The 21,049-nt window shown below is 29.8% G+C and overlaps 2 protein-coding genes across 2 annotated transcripts in view; both read left to right on the top strand.

Moving 5' to 3' along the window:
- Positions 1-266: 266 nt before the first annotated feature.
- LOTGIDRAFT_111054 (hypothetical protein) lies at positions 267-4,021 on the top strand (the record flags this gene model as incomplete). The annotated part of the gene is made up of 8 exons (XM_009048118.1): positions 267-366; positions 1,339-1,454; positions 1,828-1,912; positions 2,298-2,434; positions 2,673-2,781; positions 3,117-3,188; positions 3,459-3,521; positions 3,822-4,021. 8 exons carry the CDS (start codon positions 267-269, stop codon positions 4,019-4,021), a joined length of 882 nt encoding a protein of 293 aa, XP_009046366.1.
- A 14,237-nt stretch (positions 4,022-18,258) lies between these two features.
- LOTGIDRAFT_212414 (hypothetical protein) overlaps positions 18,259-21,049 on the top strand; it is a gene marked incomplete at its 5' end in the record, with an annotated part of 29,435 nt that continues 26,644 nt past the window's right edge. Inside the window, 2 exons of the mRNA XM_009048117.1 lie at positions 18,259-18,369; positions 20,852-20,967. Of these exons, the coding sequence (XP_009046365.1) occupies positions 18,259-18,369; positions 20,852-20,967 (227 nt within the window). The remainder of the gene's footprint in view (positions 18,370-20,851; positions 20,968-21,049) is intronic.

The following is a 21,049-nucleotide window of genomic DNA, read 5'->3' as shown; positions in this document are numbered from 1 at the left end:
AACATCCGCCGAAAGCGTAACTATCCAATAACTATTAATGTAACCAGATCCTACTTGTTTGAAAGTAATGATCATAAGAGAGAGACCTCTTTTAACTCACAAGCATGACTCAGACTGATGTCTATGGTTAAGGAAAATTCAAAAATAATTTGAGGCTTAAATATTTGAATATATTTAATTCAAAATTGTTTATCGCACCGGCATCAGAGTTTCCGGTCAACACAAAGTCGAGGAATGTGTTCAGATAAGCAAGTATGAAATTAGTCATGGCTGCGATTATATTTTCTCTCGCAGGATGGCAGGCAGTTTTACTTTGTCTGCTGTTTGCAATAATATATGTAGGAAGCTTATATGTTTGGTCAGATAGTGTAAACAAAAATAGGTAATGACAATGAAAAAGAATGGCCCCATTCTTTTTGAATTCTTATTTTTTAGGACCATTTCAGGTTTACAGTCTTACACGTGAAATGTTAGTCCGAAAGGCAGACAACCAAAATGATCGATTCATTAACTTTGAATGATAGCAAACTCCTAGAAAATCAATGGAGATTCGAAAATAAAACAACCATGATAATAATTACTGTAATGGATGGAGGTAAACGGTTAGCAGAATACCCCTATAACCTATCGGCTATCCATATTCTTTCAAATTTTATAACAATGATTAGACATTAGTGATTGGAAATTAATGATTGTCATCAAAAGACATGACCAAGAATGCAAAATTACTTGTTACCTAAATGATTTACTTCTAGAAGGAAATTTTAAATTTGCAATGCATTATTCAAATCAAAACAAAACAAATCTTGATAGTCTTAACCAGCCCCATCGTTTGGGTGGGGCTGAACCATAGCAAGTGAGAATTAAGCCCCAGCAAATCCGTCTTCATATCAGCAGCTCTAGATTGATTCATTTACACTACAGTATCTTTAGTTCTTCAAATTATTTAGTACAAAATTTGAGCCGCAGCACCATTTCATTCCTGGCGATGAGGCTGGTCTTTTCGTTAACAGATTTACCAAATTGTAACACAAATCTACCAAAACGGCAGATAATAATTTGGATAAAGGTAACATATCAAGCTTACAGCCTCTTTCCTATCATAAGAATAAGGTTGAAGAGACTAAAATTAGGCAGGAAATTATCGGGTGACAGCTTTTAAAAAAATATTCTAATGTTAATTTATATTAATTGGACAGAAAGTTCTTTTCTATTTGCATATTCTGTAATAAGGTAATTTGAATACATTAATTAATTAATAATTGAATTATCGGTATACCCAATTTATTGAATAAACACTTGATATTAAATTTGTATCATTTTATCTAACGATTTGAGTATTTTTCAGAGACCACCCTAAAACAATCAAAAGAAGATTTATAAGCGTTGGTATTATATCATTAATAGTTCCACCAGTTATCTATTGCTTTAGTCAAACAAAAGATTCCATTGATGTGAGTAATCTAATTGTAACATACAATATTTGGATGAAATTGCAATCCATTCATATGTCTATTCATACATTTGAATTTGAACAAAAGCTATTCAAATATTGCACATATCTGATAGAAGCTGATTTTTTATGGAATTGCCTCCGATGAAGATCTATAATGCGCTTTCTAACAATGGAGGAAGCTACTTTCTTTTCGGAGAAGACCATTTGAAAGTGCACAGGGAACTTATTGCATAACTATTAGATCAAATAGTTAAAACTTATATTCGTTTAGATAAGCTTATGCAGTTGCAATTGTATCAAATATGAAAATATCTATCCAAACCAATAATATGCCTGTAAACAGATAAAATATTGTTCTGTGTTTTTTACAGGCACACAGTATATTAGAATGGCTAGGAATAAGATATACAGGATTAATACCAGCTATGATATTACCTTTATTATTAACCATGGTTTGTATTAAGATTTCTTCTATCAAGATAAAAAAAAAGATAGACACTTCTGTATAAACACATTATTTATATCAATATAAGAAACTCCTGAACAGGGGAAATTTTAAAAATTTCAAATGTGTTCATATTTATTTTCAGATATTGTTTTTAGGTCCTTTATCATTACATTATACTGATGGTGTATTCAGACTTTATTTAGGTAATTGAACTTTTTTCTATTTTTCAATAAATTTTGTTGTTCAGAGAGGGCAATAAATGAATGCTTTTTTGTTTTTAACTTCGCATTTTGTTTCAGTTTAGATTAAACAAACAATATTTTCTTCACATAATCTCATTAATGTATGGATTAAAGACCAGGATTTTGATAACTGTTGCAAACAAATATTTAGTGACAATGTTGAAAGAAATAGCCCAAGACTTGAATAGTTTGGGTTGCTTTTTATTGATTCATATGTTTTTATATTTAGAACCAAGATATTGGACTAATTGTTTCTCTAATTTAATGTGGATTAGAAACCATTTAGTTGTAAGTATTATTTCATCACCTCCTTATCAACTCTCCTTGTTGTTTTGAGAGAATTAACAGAAGCTCATCTCATGCTACTGACATGTTATAATATAAAATCCTCATCAGCTTCTTTTGCAAATGAACTTACAAGTATATGAGTTTAGGTGTATAACCATCTGATGCAGTGAAGAAATACTAGCTATATACTTATTTGTATAATGATTGTGCTACTTTATGGGTATCAATTTTCTTACAGGCACCATTTTCAGAAGAATTCATATTTCGAGCCTGTATGTTACCTTTGTTAGTGCCGGCATTTGGTGCTGGAACATCAGTTTTTTTATGTCCTCTATTCTTTGGTGTAGGTAAGGAGACAATTATGATTGTATACAAGAAATAGTATAGTAATAGTAGTATATATTGACTATCTTTTCTGGTTCATGTTTCTAGCGAAGTTATATCGCCATATTTATGTGCATAGAAATTTTAAAGTAAGTAAATGGCTTCCTTTGACGTTTGGCTACAAAAATTGACTTTTGCAAACAGATTTGTCTACTTAAGAAACTATGTTTAAATTGATACAAAGAAATACTCTGTGTATTGATAAATACATAGATGAGTTTAAATTTGAGAAAGATAGTAACTTTACCTCCATGTTAGGGCATTGGCAACTACATGCATTGATGTTTGTTATTTTTAGCTCATTTTCACCATATGATAGAAAAGGTGATAACGGGTCAACAGCCAGTTTTTGAAGCTTTTAAAACATCAAGTATGTATGAAAATGATGAAGTTCTTTAAGCTTTTACTTATACATCTTGTTAACCTTTTTGAAATGAAAATGACGAAAATGTAATTGCAGTTTTGTTTTAATTTCATCTCAATTTTCCAGGCTTATTTTCTACGTTTTCCTCATAGTAAAAAGTTTAAAAATATGCCCCTCAAACTACTTTTTGCATAAACCATTGATTTTATGCTAGTAAATTTAATTGTGTGTCCTGTCTTAGAATTATAAGTGTTTAATGTAACGTTTGATTTTTAGGTTTTCAACTATGTTATACTACAGTATTTGGTGCTTATTCTGCATTTTTATTTATGAGAACTGGTTTGTAATATTCACAATATATTTTTAAGTATCTCACACAATCTAATTTTAAAATAGACTTAAATTTGAAGAAATCCTTTACAAATTATAAGCAGAAGTTTACCTCATTTCCTTATCTTCTTATTGTAACAATTATTTTTATTTGAATTCTTGTTCAGAATTGAATGACTTTGGTCTTCAAAAATTACTTTTGGACAATAATTTTTTGGTTATTTCTTTTTATTTGCAGTAAAAATATTTATTTTTGTTTGAGATGAATTTTTCAATCTATGCACTGCCATATATTTATTATTATTGTAGGTCATGTGATAGCACCAATTTTAGCACATGCTTTCTGTAATCATATGGGATTTCCAGTATTTGGTGAAGTGATGGGTTATCAACAACCAACAAGGATGAAACTTATAGTAGCATTTATTGTAGGCCTGATAGGCTGGCTTTCATTATTATACCCTTTAACATCACCTTCAATATACGGCAATGATGTCTATAGTTTATGAAAACTTCTTGTTTTTAAAATACTCAGTGTAATATTTTTATGGTTCTATGTTTGTGGTATTGTTAGAATTTGTTGAGTTTAAAACAGTTTTTTTCCTCTAGTCATGGATTTGACAAAGTTTTACATAATTGAAATTTCAAGGAATAGATAGTTCTGTACACAACAATCACTGTAGGGCATTTTTAAGATCTCTCTTCTTGGTGGGTTGGTATTATAAATATATATTTTCTTATTATGTATAAAAACAATCAAGGTATATTCCTCTAGATATTTGCTGATGGAGCTAATGTTCAGCTATCCATATCACTTTTAAGAATTAAAATCAGACTTCTGGGTTGCCCGTAATTCAACAATATCGTTCTGTGGAAGTTGAGGTTGTTATAAACATTCTTACATTTAACTAATACTGATATTACTCATTGATAATGTTACTAATAGCTCGAAAATATCTTTTGTGTATTATTAGTCATTGAATTATAGATGAATCAATAATTTTCTTATGTGCTTCTGATTGTTCAAAATTAGCTCTATCAGTATCAAAAAGCAAATTTGTAGATGACTATGTCTGTTGATTTATCTCCTCTCTGCAAATCTTCAACATTAAACAACATTCATATTTATGTGTACTTATTTGTTTATCCTTTAATCAGCTTTAAACCATTTCAATGTCATTGGTTGTATTTATATATATTATAAAATGCACATCACCTTAATGTATATAAAAACTTTTATTCGCATATATGCAAATAAAAAACCAAATATGAGATAAAAGCACAGGGCATTCTGCACAAAGCCTATATTTATATTTTCACAACAATTAGACATTATTCCAGCTTTCATTACAATACTTTTATACCTGTATGTTTATGGCTGCTTTGGATTGTAAGTTTTATTTTGTCTCTTAAACCCAACTGAAAATGATTAACATAGGTTAAAATTTCATGAATCATATAAACGAAAAACCGACGCCAATTTAAATAATTATTATAGCATTTATGACATTAAATTATATTGCCAATTAAATATTAGTAAGTCATTTGTTGCTATCAATCTGATTGACATTATTTCATTAGAACATGGAAGGCAAGATTAAATAACAGAACACAATTTTATGGTATACTATTATGTTGTATTGCACACAACATTTCAACAATCTACATTGTCATCATCAGGTGATAATGAGGCAAGAGTAGTAACCTTCAGGGAAAAAAAAACAAAAAACGTAATTTGTTGATTGTATTGCTTAATCCATCAATTATAGATCATTGTATTCATTAAGATTTGTAATTAAATCACTTCATTATATACACTCATATGTATTATTACAAGTGCTTTATGTAATCTGTATATTTCTGTATGTTGCATTATGCCATAATATTTAACTCGTATACAAACAGGACTCAAATTCATTTGCATAAATGATATATTTTGTGAATGTGTTTTTTTGGAATATACATTTCTTGTGTCAAAATATGAAGATGTAAAATGAAACTTGGCATCACTGAATATTCAATCATTTGTGTTGGACATTGCATTCCTACGCACAACTTTTTATCATAGCATGTATTTCCAAATTTCACTGAACATTCTAGTCGGATAATTAGTTTTTTTGTATATATTTTATGTGAATTTGTAAATAAATTTAATGTAATGAACAATTTGGTTGCTTTTCCATCCAACAGGTTTAAATTTACAGTCTGGTTAGTGAAATATTGAAAAAAAGAGTTATATCCCTTGAATTAGTAACCCTTCATTCTGAATGAAATTGAATTCGAAATTTTCAGATTCAAAGGTTGTCTCCAGTAATTATTGACACAAATGGCTTCAACTTAGCATCTGAAATGTCCTTCTCTTTCCTTGTTAGATACTCTTGAAGTGCTTAATCCGTTATAAATAACACGGTTTAGATTTTTTTTTTCTGCCTCATTGAATGACCTATAATTCTGTCTAGATTTTGTCGGCATTGTAGGTGAAGTGATTGATGCGATCTGAGATTGTCTCTGCTCACCCATTTACGGATACTATCTGAGTTCTGTCTGCTTCCTTGGTGATTGATGTTATCTGAGTCCGGTCTGCTCCCCCGGAGTTTGATATTATCTGAGTTCTATCTGCTCTCCCTGTGATTGATGCTATCTGAGTTCTGCTTCCCCAGCTCTGTCTTCCCCTCTCCACTGTAGAATTTCTTTTCTTTTAGTTCTTATAAATGTTTCGGACTGTAAGTCCCACCCCCCCTTTATCCTTGTCAATTTTGTGATCCCAAGACATACTCGCACCTCCCACCTAATGATTCATAAATACGCTGCTACATGACACCTCTCATACTCTTATGCTTCTCGGAGCATTTTTTCTCAGGGCATGATTTGTGTCAAGTGGAAAAACTTTATCTTTACCCGCGTCTATGTATAATATCATGTTAATTTGTGTCTGCTTTCTATTAGTTATGTACAGTATGTAAGTTAAGTATTTATGAAGGTCAGTGGGATGAGCTTGATAAATGTTAATTCTACACTCTTCTTATAAATATAAATCACATTTTAACATTCGTCCGCTGTCGGGTTGGGGATTCATATTTCAGTAGTCACGCATGCGCTTCGTACAAATCGATCGAATGGCAGTATTTTGAGAAAGGAACTGACTGTCTCTCACTATAATTGAATGGTATGAGTAATTAAGCCAATAACAACTCAATCTGTCCACTAATTATTACTCACTGGATATTTTACTAGTTATCTACAGTTAATATCTCCAATATCGCCAGGTTTGTATCATTTTATTTTATTTTTAAATTTTATATTCGAGGAATAGTTATCTCTATGTCGAATAAAGAAGAAAGCGTCTACCGGCTTATCGCGTGCATTTGGTCTTTATAGAACCGTTATACACTTATGACTCCAGTTAGGACCGTGTTTTATTATTAACAAAAGTCAAATGTTATACTTTAAATATTCATCAGCTATACTACCAAACTCGTTCTTTGTTTAGCGTTTTGGTAAAATGTTTTTCTAATGTCACACATGTAGTTGATGATGATATAATTACAATGCTTTGTTCCTGATCAGCATATGTCATAGCGTTTTCCAACTGTCTGTGTTTGGTTTGAATAAAAAATGGTATGACATAATAAGGCAATTGATTTATAATATTTTCTTCTTTGTTCCATTTAACATTTTGTCTTTGATGCATGGCAATGATTTGAAACTATCAGATTATAACTCTTAGATAAAAAGTTTGACATTTTTTAAAACTATTAAAGGAGAGGCCTAAGCTAAACATTGCATATGGTTATTGTTCGTTTTATGATTGTTTTATAGATTTTATTCAACATAGATTTATATGCAATAAAGTTTAATATAGGCCCATGTCAATTTTGATATCCCTGTTTAAATGGTTATATATTATCCCATAAGTGCTACATTTTCATACATTGAAGAAATTAAATAGGATTTGAAATTTAAAGGGAATGTCCATATTATATGGTTGATTCCTGCTTTCTTTAGTTGATAGAATAAAATTAACTGCAAACTTTTGACTCTTATGAAAAGCTGAATAAAGAATCATTCAGAGTGAATATATCATAAGAGTAGAAATTCAAAATTAAGTGTAAGAAACTATAATTTGTATCATATATTATAGCTATCAGTGGGACTTATAATTGCAGAAAAATTTGATCAGATTATGACACCCGTATTGTATGAAAGAAAAGGAATTATAGGTAGGGGGAAATAGAAGCTATGAGATTCCCCCATACAAAAGCTTGACAACCTCTTTTAAAACCCTAGTAACACATTATAGATTTTCCCAGAGAGTATAATATTTCAAATATTTGGAAAATGATAAACATTTCTTTTTTGTTCAATTGATTTTCAGTCTAATTAAAATTTAAACAAACATTCATTCCATTTTTTATTAGCTTTTATTGTCATATAGCCACTCATCCAATCATTTTCTTCCCTCTTCAACACTGGGATTTTGAGAAGCAAACAAGAAAGGTATATTTCAAGAAGAATAAGACACTGAATGTACCTCTTGTTCACATCACAAAATCCCAGCATTGCAGACGGCATAAATTCGATTGGCTGGCGGTGTCATGAAATTGAGGAATGTTGAAGAAGGTTGTCTTTAGGTATGAAAGTTTGGTATTATTTTAATTAGACTAAGAGGATTGAAAACAAGGTTAACATCACAGATTTGAATACATTCATGGATAGTTTTTTTGCACTGTTCCTTTTAGCTTTGTACATTGTGATATTGGATATGAAAATGATTTCCCTGATTTCTAAACCTGAATTATAATATTATATTTGTGACCTTGCAATAACCTCCAAGTTGCAAATTTGTTTTGTCTTGTATTACATGTAACTGACAATTGTTTACTTTTTATTGTTTATATATGCACAGTAAATTATACTTTATATAAAATATTTATTTTTCTGTAGTTGCAAATAGAATTAAGGTGCTTTCAAAATATCTGATCCTGATTTCCCAATCATTACGTAGGATATCTTTAACAAATTTAATATTTATATCATTCTAAGCAAATATTGCACATAACACTGTACAGAAAGTAGATTATATAAAAAAAAAAACAGATATAATGTAATCTTAAAGTTGTAGTGTTTGTTGTGTATGTTGAGTAGCTATGACGGGTGTGGCACCAGTCAGAGTATGCTTACACTTCTAGATACCTGACACCAATTTCATTATGAAATACTTACTCACTTATGATTGATTTACTTCCTCATTTTTTTGCCAGTATGTTGCTGGCATTTTGGGTTTCGTTTTGCGGTTTGGATCATGAGTACTTGGTTTATTTTGCCTGTTCAATATGAATGATTTTTTTCCGAGATGTTTGTGCAATTTTATGTCTGTTCGAGGTTGCTTAGCTTTCCAAATATCATAAACAAACGTTTAAAAGCCCCCTGGTTACGAGCCTGTTTCTGGGACAACAAAAACTATCTACATACATATCAAAGTATCTACATAGCTTTGTTAGTAAGGAACAAGTGCCTTAGATCTTTAATTTTGATTAAATAAGTTATCTTGATAGTGTGTGCTTGATTTTGATATTTTCAATTCATTTCATTCATATGTACATTGTCATTAATATGAGGAAACATTGTTTAATATAAGTTGTTTGATTGACACATGAATCTGATCTAGTCATAAATGACAATTAGCATGTTTATATTGTTATAATTAACAGTTTATAAAGTGTTAATATAGATGATATTACATAGTGGTAATAAAGTCTTTCTCTAGTGTTCATTCTGACATTGGTTGACATCAATCACTGACAAACCAATATCCACATGGACAGTAGTTACTAGTTAGTTTAACAAAGGTACTCAGAGATTAAGTCAGTTCAGATCAGAACATGTAAGTAATATTTTTATATCTCTGATTCAGTTTTGTATTGCATAATGTTAATGTATAACAACAAGGAAGAAATAAAGAAACAGATGTTTATTTTCACAGATGATTATGAGATGTGCTTATTGACTTTGATATACATATTTAGTTAATCTTTTGTTATAAAACAGATAAGACAAGTGCATGTCAGCAATTTTGTTGAATTAGGTCTCATATGCATGGACTTTTATTCTCACTGAATGTCAGTAACTAAAGATAAAGTGAATTTATTTTATGTAATATATAGTTAAATATAGGAATAAAAAAACCTTTCACTTGTCAACTTACTTATCTTAATATAAGTACTAAAAGATACAAAATTTTCACACAAAATGTGGTCAACAATTGTCAGTTTTCTCCTATATTGGTGGTTTATTTCATTTCATTATAATACTACTGATGGTAAATGGTCTCAACATACATCTGGAAGTTATTAGTGTAGAAATGATAAGTTTTGATTTATTTGTTTAATGAAATAAGACAAGACAGTGTACAATTTAGTGCTATCAGTAAGGTCATTAGCAACAGTTTTATTTACCATATACCCAGGCTCTAGTATTTATCACTTATTTAAGTCTATACTAAAACTCAAACTAGTACTCAAAGTTATGTCAAAGTTGGATATTAATGAAATAAAATTATTACGTGTAGTAATTGCTTGGCACCAATAGTATTTTTTTCTTGAGCTAAAACAAATACAGATAGCATTTCAAAAAATTTGCATCAACATTTCAGCCTACTTAACACAATCTGATATGCAAAAGATTAGGACCTCATGTTGCCAACTTGTGTTTGTCTAATGAATCCATCAGATCAGTTGGTTTGCTAATGAAGTGATGAAATTTTAGCATTTGAGATTAAAGAGCTTGTGTTCACTCACTGAACATGAGAAAAAGGTAAAACCAAGGGAAGATTTTTCAATCTTAAGGCTGGGACTAGATATAATTGACAAAAACTAATCCCATTGCTACCTTGGTTCATATATTTTAAATCCATTATGGGGACTGAAGAACTCGCTGAAATAGTGAAGACTTTTTTCCAATACTTGATTGGAATATAATAAATTGACATCTACTGTCAGTTGAATTTTTAAAGTGAAAATTGAATATAAACTTCAAAAGAGTACTGATAATCTTAAAATGACTTTTTTTCGATAAATATAAGAATTTTTATAAGTTTACATTGAATAGAAACACACTTCCATCCCAAAAGAAAAAGACAGTAAATGGTCAGGAATAGCCAGGATGATAAGGTTTCTGATACAAGTTTGTAGTAACAGGTTTGTAACCAGCGTGATTGACAAGATATATTGATGTATCAGTGTATGACCTAAGGCTATCAGGATAATATCTTTATTTACTAAACAATAAATCATACAGCTTGTCATTGTTTATTGTCAACAAATATTACAATATTGTCTTAGTCTTCATTCATTCAAAATAATTTGGTACAATCAAAAGAATCAAGCAGAAATTTTAGGAAATGTATAACTTTGTATCGGATTTCTTCACCTTTAAATAAAAGTTAAAACTTATGGGTTCCTGTATTAAGTTTTGTATCTTTTAGAAATCTTTAAATCACTGCAATTAGATGAGCAAATCATCTACAAATCAGAAGTCATCATCAGTCAGAAAGTGGAAAAGGATCAGCTTTTTCAAATCATCAATCGTCAGGAATCTCCAAATCATTATGGTACCAAACTATCTCTACAGACAAGACTATAAATAGAAACCTTATGTGCACATACTGAAGCTGGAATTTCATTGCTTTTAGTACATAGAACTTTGTACAATCTGCTTAATGAAACCAGTCAGTTATTTATTCACCTGTGAACCATCATGTATTTCCACAATGTCAATAAGAAATATTTCTCTAAATCTTACAATGTCTGGATTGGTATCTGTACAGCTGTAGTTTTATGTCTGTAAGTATCACCATCAGTTTATGGAATGATGAAATATGGTTAAAAATTGCAGGAATGAGGTTGTTTTATAGGAATATATTTTAACAACAATCAGTCAACATCTCTGTTTTAAAGGGACCATCCTTCAAATATTACATTATGATAAATATACTTTAAATATAGATAATTCAGTTTAATATATGACTGTTGAGGGTCTAGAAGACATAATGAATGTCACTTAAACTAAGAGCATTTGTCAGGTCAACTTTGGGCCATTGCAGATGTACTGATAGGCCGCTCTTTATGTTTATCGGCATAGATTTATGTAACAAAGGAGTGACAGTTTATTTAGTGCAGTCCAGTTTGAAAGTTGCTATCCAAACTTCTATTGCTATGTTGTTGGAAATAAACCTTTAAGCCGAGATAGTATGTATCTATGACGTAGATATTGTAGTGTTTATGTATGGTTTATCATTATATTTGATAGAAAGATCAGATGATTGTTCTCGGCACCTGGTGATATTTGTTATGGTGCCAGTACATTTCTACTTGATGGTGGGCGCTAGAAAGGTGACCTTGGGTAGTCCAATAAACTATTTCTTTAATGACATAAAGATATACCTATAACAGTATCTCTGACTTTTATTTTTAACTTTGTCTGACTAGAAATATATATTGAATTTGGCAACTGTTGAACATATCAGCTGAAATAGCTAGGATTAGGCATACAGGTAAACTAAAGCACAACAAATAACATTTACTGAAAAGATACATTCAAACTTTTAAGCTTCTTAGTTGTATGTCAAACCTAGATAACAGTGTATTGTTATAGCAATTGTACATATCTATGCATAGTTGCTTAGGCATGGCATAATGTTTAGATTGAGATTAATGTTAGCAGAAAAGGGAAAGATTTTCCATCCTTTATAGGCATTAGGCATAGCATTATTCTACATTTATAACAATGCACTGTGTTATTGTAGATTAGGCATAACATTATTTTCATACTTAGTTGGGCAAAGTATTATTTCAGCAAATGTAACAAGGCATATCATAATTTGGAGATAGCAAATTTCTAGATCCTGTGCAAGTTCTAATTATAAAAATTTCAATTGTTCATGTTTGGTACAGAGTCTAACCTTTGGTATATAAAGCACTTGGTTTTCTTTGAGGCTATTAATCAGATTGCTAGCTGATAAAACAGTCTAAAAATAGTTTTTATCAAAATAGAAAACTTTATACCATGTAAAATATTTTGACTTCATCAGAAAGTATTTGAAGTATTTTGACAGAATCATTTCATGATTTTAAATTTTCTATTTCAATTTCATTCTCTGAACATTATTTTCCAGATAAATTTAGATTTAGATATCAGACATCAGATTCTTCTAGCAGTCGAGTTGCGCTAAATTTTATGATAAATTTTCAGCTTAATTTGCACAATTAGTGATTTTTGGTTTATTGTATCAGCTAGAAAGTTGATTTGTTTACCTATACATATTTGAAAGGATATTTTGTTTTATGCCTAAAGGATGGACACATCTTGTTAATAAGTTCCATATTGTTGTAAAATTCGCATAAAACTGATCAATCTTTTTTCTGACTCTTCCAGATTTGACTGACCTTATTTGAAAACAAATAACTATCTGTATCAGTGTAGGTAATCTTCAGTAGACACGATATTCACTGTAATATATATATCATGTGTAATTATTACTTTTTCATATCCTGTGTGCAAACAATACCTTTCTATAAAACATGATCACTTTTTGTTTTGTTTTTCTTGTATGACATAAACTCTTCTTTCTTATTCAGATATCCTGCTGTTTTTTTTACTTATATTACATAGTGTATTGTTATCTGTATATACTATACATATATATAATACTAATAAAACAGTTGTCATGAATAAGCAAAATCTGATTATATGTTCTATTCAGTGTTCTCATTTTCAAGGTACGCTTCGAAATTTTCAGTTTCGAATTTGTATATCATGATGAAATTTTATGTAAGATCATATTCTAATGTATGTACTGAGGCATTGTTTGTATATTGTTTTGACATTTTTTCTTTCCAGGAGGAACCCACTATTCATATATTGACAAAATAGAAATACACAATTAGTGTCATTTTACCAGCAGTTCCTAGCAGATTATATGTACTACCCACTATGAAAAATAAAATAAATCAAAATGTTTTAAATCTGGCATTAGTTGCAATTGTGTACCATGCAGCCGCTGCCCTGGCAATTTTCATTTAACATTTTTAATGAAACTGGTAACCTTTTACCTTGCCTTCTCTGCAGCAAAATACTGCTCAAAGCCAAAGTTGTCACATGAACTAATGGTGAACTAATGAAACATTTGACAAAAGTTGACAAAATTATGTTCAAATTAGGATAAAAAAACAGTAACAGTAGGGTTGAATTTTCAAGGTTATTTTTGGTTTACTTCACTAAATTTAAATAAGATTGTTTTTTTTAAACTAGAGGCGTGTGTCATTGATTCAAGTGAAAGATTAATTTTTTTTTTATTGACATCCTTTATAAAATAAAATTGGTCTGCACTTGAATATTTACATTGCAAAACTTTTCTAATACCGTTAGCCAATTACTTCTTTAAAATGTTGAAGTTTATCTGCAGAGTGATTGGAGCTTTGAGTATGTAGAATTCTGATTAGATTATATAAGAAATGCAGGTATTCTATTTAAAGAGATTGTGAGGAGGTTTTCTAAATTTTTAATGTGTATCGGGGACACTAATAGCATCAATTTGTACAATTCCAATTTTTAGTCAGACATATGTTGTTCTTGCAATTCCACAAAAATTGGACGTCATCAAACACTTCTTTTTTGTGAAATTGCAGGAACTGACTGAAATTGAAATTGGGCATATCAGTGTCGTCGATACATATTATAAATTAAGAAAACCTCTTTACAACCCCTTTAAGATACACTGCGATGTCAGAAAGAACATTTAAAATAAAAGTTGCTGGTTTTGAGTCAGAATTGAAAATGATTTTCTAACAATGTGTTAATAGAATCTTTAAACTACCATTGAAATTGGTGTGAGAGAAAATATTTTTATGACTATATCTAGAAGAGAATTTACTGAAACTAAAATGTTTTAAATACACTTTCTAAATCAAAAGATAAAATTTTTGTAATGCATTTTTCTGGGATTACACTATTTATATGGAATTTATATGGAATATTTTGCTGAAATTTGATGAAAAACATCAAAGAATGAAAAGTTAGAATGTTGTGAGATATTGGTAAACAAGTTAATATATATTTTAGTGTGTGTATATATGTATACTATAAGGTTGAGAAATAATGAGTGAAACTGTTTTAACTCAGGCTACCTATCTTATCAGTAGAAATATATCAATAAGGAACATTTCTGACACTACAGTTGCCTATATCAGTATATGATGTTATTTTTTTCAGAAAACAACTTGATGTATATATTGACTGGTATTAAACTTCAGTGTGTGACGTAAAACATCCATTTATATAGCAACTTGTTTACCTCAAAGACATCAAGTTTCAGATATTTCTGTTGGTTTTGGCACCATTATCAGGATTATGACCGTTTTTATGAAGGAATAACAAAAACTCTGGATCTTTAGGTAGGAAATCTTTTTTTCTAAGAAATTTTTTAAAATATATTTGTACGCTCTGATATGACAATTTAATGCTGTGTAAAGGACTATACTATCTACGTGCCAACTTATTCTGGTTTCTGATATTTAAAATGCACAAACTTTTTAATTAAAGATCTCTTTATGTGAGATAATCTTTCTTGGAATGATTAATGTGATTACACTTTATATTTTTTGATGCTGTCCATGAATTGATTCATGAAAAACTATGCTTCTGAAATATAAATGCGAAAATCATTTTTACAAAGTTTGTTTTATACTAATTTTCGTCTGGTTTATGAGGATAATTGTAGGTAATCATTGTGTTCGTGAAATATGATCTACACAAATTATTATTATTTGATACTTGTAGAAGGAAACCTTAAAGACATTGTAAAGAAGATTTCTAATTTTTTTAATGTGTATCAAAGACACTGATAGCATCAATTTTCACCATTCAAAGTTTCATTCAGACGTTTGTGGTTCCTGCAATTCCTCTAAAACTAAGTGTTTGATGATGTCACTAATTGCTAAGGACTTATGTGATCAAGCATAATTTGCTATTAGTGACATCGTCAAACACTTATTTTTTGAGGAATTGCAAGAACCACAGACATCTGACTGAAAATTGAAATGGTGTAAATTGATGCATCAGTGTTCCAGATACATATATGAAAAATTAGAAAACCTCTTTACAATCCCTTTATCTGCTGATTTACCACAGCAAAATAACTGTAAATTGAATTTTTATTGAGACTTGTGACCTTCTTTTGATAGTAGAAGCTAATGTATGACAGTGACAGTAGCCTTGTTTAAGTGGGATAGTTAGAGATAAGTGTTTATATCAATAAGATTTAGATGTTAACCCCTTCAACTCTGACATTTTTCAGAATTAACATATTATATACCCAGCTGTAGATCCATACTGTTTATGCCACTAAGTTAATAAGCTTGAAAAATTCAACAGAATCCAATTTAATGAAGTATCATGTCAGATCATGGATGCCAAACCTGTGAACAAATACAAAATGTAACATCCATATCTGTATTTTAATTAGATTCATGAAAAGATAACTATTTGTTGGTCTTATTTCTTAAAATGGAGTTGACAATGAAGCCAAACTTGTCGGGGATATAAGGATGCTATCAAACAAACTGGTATGAGAATTATAACAGATATGATCTGGCATAATTTCTATACCAGTATATCAGTGTGATATTATCTAATGATATGAGGGTTATAAAAAAGACAATAAAATTTTACACATAATGATAGTTTACAAACCATTTGTGAAGTTAACATTGCAAGTGCTTTCAGTCAATCGAAAAAACTTCTGTGACTCTCCATCACAAACAGTTGTCCAGTGTGTATAGAGATCAAAAGATAGTGTGTTGCAAACCCCACATCAAGTTGTGGCATTTTGTGACAATGGGTTATATTAAAGCCAGATGCAGTCCCACTTTCAAACAATAATTGTCCCTTCAAAATTGATCTTCAGTATATTGTTATGCTATGAAATAAACATCACCTCAATCACATGGTCAACATTACAAATTTTAACCTATCGTGATAAAAATCTGTCTATATCACAATGCCCAATAAAAACTCATATTTCACCTAACTCTAACTTGAGGTTCTTGATGCCCTGGACCAATTTGTAAAAGTTTTAGAGTTTTTGTGCTCACATCAGTGCAGATTGTAGTTCTTGAATGTAATTAAGATGAAACACATGTAACTGTTATATGGGTAATAGTTTGTATTCTGTAGAATCACTTACAGATAAAAACTTGTACCCAGTGAATCTATAATAGATATATGATACCTTGTGATGATGATTAACTTATGATTTTAGGTCAAAACCAGATATTATGATCATCTTTTCGTTATTTATCTTTACTCTATTTTTCGGTGATATAAATAACAATTTATGAATATAAAATTTTGCTTTAAAGGGACAATTTCGAAATCTGTTAAAACGATCATACCTTTTGCTAGGAGCAGATGAGAAAAAGTTTACACCCAATCACATAAGGACACACATGGGAATGACTGAATTTTGAATTTTAAAGGGAGGTGTTGAATTGTGGGAGAACCAAGATTCCCATTTTCATTCTGTCACAGACAGCTCTGTTTCTGGTAGTTTCTGAACAATATTTTTCTTAAAATACCAGAAATGAGATGTCATGGTTTTGTAACAGCTTCAGAAGAATATATATATCTCTTTTACAAACCTATTAATTGCTGTTTGACAAATGTTGAGATGTTAGTTAAGATAATAGATTAGAAGATATTACAATGATAAATGTTAAATCATATTACAAATGACTTGACAAGCCTTGATTATTACAGAGCTCTAAAGACATCCATTACACTAGTATACAGTCTTCTAATCTAGATTTATAGTGTTTGATATTATAAACTTTTACTATATAGATAAGATGGTCATATAACCTAATCATATTAGATACCATAAAATACCCTAGGTACCAATATATTGACAGTATTTTACTAGTAGTGACTATTTTATAACTTGTTCAACTACTCAATATTTGAGGATATATCCAACCTGTATAGTGTATATATTATGGTATGAATGAAAGAATTTATGATGATTTATTAGAACTCTCCATATTGACATCTGAAATTTCTGAAATTTTGGCTTGAATTTCATTTTGACTTTAGTAATCTAAGTGTTCATTGATAAATGAATGTACTTTTTAATGTGAGGATTTAAAAACTGGATTTGTGTGTGAACAATTCTAGAGGATTATTTCTGTTCTTGTAATATTATAGAGGATATTGTTACATGAATGTATGTATTCAACATTTTATAAAAGATCTTCACGTCTGTCAATTTTCTCTTGTTTGTGAGACTAGGTGAACAGGATTTTCTATAGAACTATTAAACCCTTCCAAATTCATTTTTGAGCGATAACTTGCAAACTTTACGATATTTGCAATGTAAGGAAATGTCAAACAAAAATTAAAAATAATAATAAATCTTTCTAATATCCAAAAAAAGAAAAAGTTATTAAACAATGTGCAACTTAAATTCAGCAGACGTAATAATGTTGTACCGGGAACGATGAACTGATGTCACATATTAAATATTTATAAATCTTGAAAAACTTTGCGATAAAATATCATTGAGTGATAAATTAATGAATAATTCATAAAGTTTAAATTGAATAGCTTGGGAATCCTATATTTCTATATTTCCTAAAACCTTGAAATGCATTTATTTCAGTAATCAAGTAAAATGGCTGTACATCATGAAAGATTGATGTCATTAGAGAGTAACGTAGGAGTCAGTGATGCTGTTTTATTAGATCCTATTACAGAAGATGCTTTTATTGACAACATACATGAGCGCTTTAAACATGATCTGATTTACGTAAGTATATTTAGTTAGTACGGTGTTATTTTTATATTCTTGATTAGACACAGACATAAAAACATTATAATAGATTTAGAAATAGATAAGTTAAAAATTTAATGAGTTTGAATATCATCGCTGGAGATTATGTTACAGATTTACCTTCACACAAAGACAAACTTTTGATACAAAGGTAGCATTCTTTCTGAGATGAGAAACAAAGAGGGGTATATCCCCATTATTTAAAGTCAGCTGAACAATTTCAGCATCTAGGAGAATTGGATCAATCTCTGGCTTAAGTCATCCTGAAGACACTGCATTGTTATTTCACTCCTTACAGCTAAAGTTCTACCATAAGCAAAATTGGATTAGTTGTTTGATTTTTGTGAATCTCAAATGGAATGAGTATGAACCATTGAGATACTGCAAAATATCATTTGACCTATGCCCTCCTCCACCCTTCATAATACAAACTGAACCACTGTCATTGTAAGTTTGTAGGATATGAGAAATTTAACAGTACAAGAAAACTTTGACTTTGGCATTGTAAGGGAAGCCTACACATGATTGTTTAAACTGTAAATACATATAAAAGTTTCTATTCTTGAAATAAATGAGATCAATTACCTTTTAGCACCCAACAGCCTCTTTTAAAGCTGTTTACCATAGATGTTTTTGTATTGATTTCTATGGTTATGAGAGATTGATAATGATGTTATTGCTATTTGACGTCATTGCTCAAAAATTGGTCAAAGATGATTCTTTGCTGGAAACTTTGGAATTCTTACAAACATGCAAAATATTTGCTTCATGTTATAAAAATCAGTGCATGGAAAAGAGGCCAAGAGATCTGTTTAAATACTAAATGGACTAAATTCATACTTGTTACAGCTAAAAGAACGTAGACATTGAAGTTACCGGTATTTGGACTATTACTTTGTAATTGCTGTATGGAATGCAAGAAGCAAGAAACTCTATAATTACCTAATGTATTGTATAAAATAGCAGAATTGTAATTTTCTACTGTTGGCAAAAAATAAATGTGATTTCTCATTCAACTCAACTATATAAATTACTTCACAGATGTCTGAATGGATTTTGTCCAAAAGTGAAATTAGATGATTAATGATTAAAAGAAAGGTGGAAATGTATTTGTAATTTTAGAAATAATGACATTTTCATTACAAAAATAAAATGAAATTTAGGCTGAACTATCGGAATGATTCTGATCTGACCCTAGGATAAAATACGTTCATGTAAAGAAAAAAAAAGGCTGTCTATGCTGACTAGTATCTATGAATGATAAGAAGTATGTGTGGCAAGACCATGTGTTACTATTGTCTTTGGCTCCAATTAACCTGGTCAAATAACAACCTTGAGATCTTAAAGTACTACCAAAAACAATTTTCATATTTCTATAACCAGCTGAGCTAGTTTGACAACTTAAATTGAGCTTTATACAATATATATGATACAATATTGCATGCAACAAGCACAATTTCAGTTTGGTGACATTGGTATAGCATTATAATGAAGTTTCAGCAGTAAATTATTCTGAATGAAAAAATGCTTCATTTACATATATTAACTTTTCTACAGCAAAGCTGGAAGAGAGCTGACTTTCCCAATTGTAATAGGCCTTAGTTTATAAATTAAAAGAGAAGCTATTAGATGGTCTTAATTAGTTGAATGTTTTTTTTGTCTTAATCTTAATATAAAATTTACTTGATGAGCATTGATATCTATCTATCTAGAAACAGAAATATGTCTGTGATTAGGGAAAATGTCTAATGTCATTGTGACACTTTGCATAATTCCAATCTGACAGCTCTTAAATTGAATATAATCTGTCATTTGTTTATAATAATAATTCATATTCATACTTTTTCTGCATTTACTGTCCCATATTTATAGAAATGTGATTTTTAAAGTGAAATTTAGAATAAGCTCACAAGAAATTTGCTAGTATTTTTCTTACTTATATTCATTGGAATTCACATTTAAAAATCTGTTTTAATTAGTTAAAGAACAGAATCCAAAAGTTTTTTGACAATAATATGACATTGGTTAACTCTGTGGATGTATTCTCTAGATCATTTTGAAATCAGTTAAAGGAACAGTTCCAATAAATTTTGCTGAAGGATTGTAATGGCTGCTCAGACCATGTATAGTTTCCTCTTATAGCTTTCTGTTTTAAGTGAAGATATGTAAATTTGACTAAAACACCCTTTTTATGTCTTTGATCAGATATGTTTTTCTTTCCAAGTTTTTGTGTGAAATGATATTGTTTGTATCATGATATATCAAGACATTTATGGGAAATTTCACCTCACTATTCAGCCAGTACATAAATAAAATATAATCCAGATAGTAAATGTTTATGTATATTTTGATAATACAAAATTTCTTCAGAAATTTTTACCCCTTTTTAAGACAAAAACTAAATTATGCTACAGTTTAAGTTCATATTGCTAATTAGAAATTTTGTTTGATCTTACAGACTTATATTGGAAATGTGGTGGTGTCAGTAAATCCATATCAAAAACTTCAACTTTATACCCATGATGTTATTGATGAGTATCGAAGTAGGAATATTTATGAATTACCCCCTCACATGTAAGTTTTTTATGTTTTTCTTCATGGTTCATAAAACTTTCTTTAATGATTGATAGATATCAGGTGTTGTAGAAAAACTTAG

The sequence above is a fragment of the Lottia gigantea genome, assembly GCF_000327385.1.
Source record: "Lottia gigantea unplaced genomic scaffold LOTGIsca_12, whole genome shotgun sequence".
Classification (NCBI taxonomy): domain Eukaryota; kingdom Metazoa; phylum Mollusca; class Gastropoda; family Lottiidae; genus Lottia; species Lottia gigantea.
This window is presented reverse-complemented; position numbering and strand designations above follow the sequence as displayed.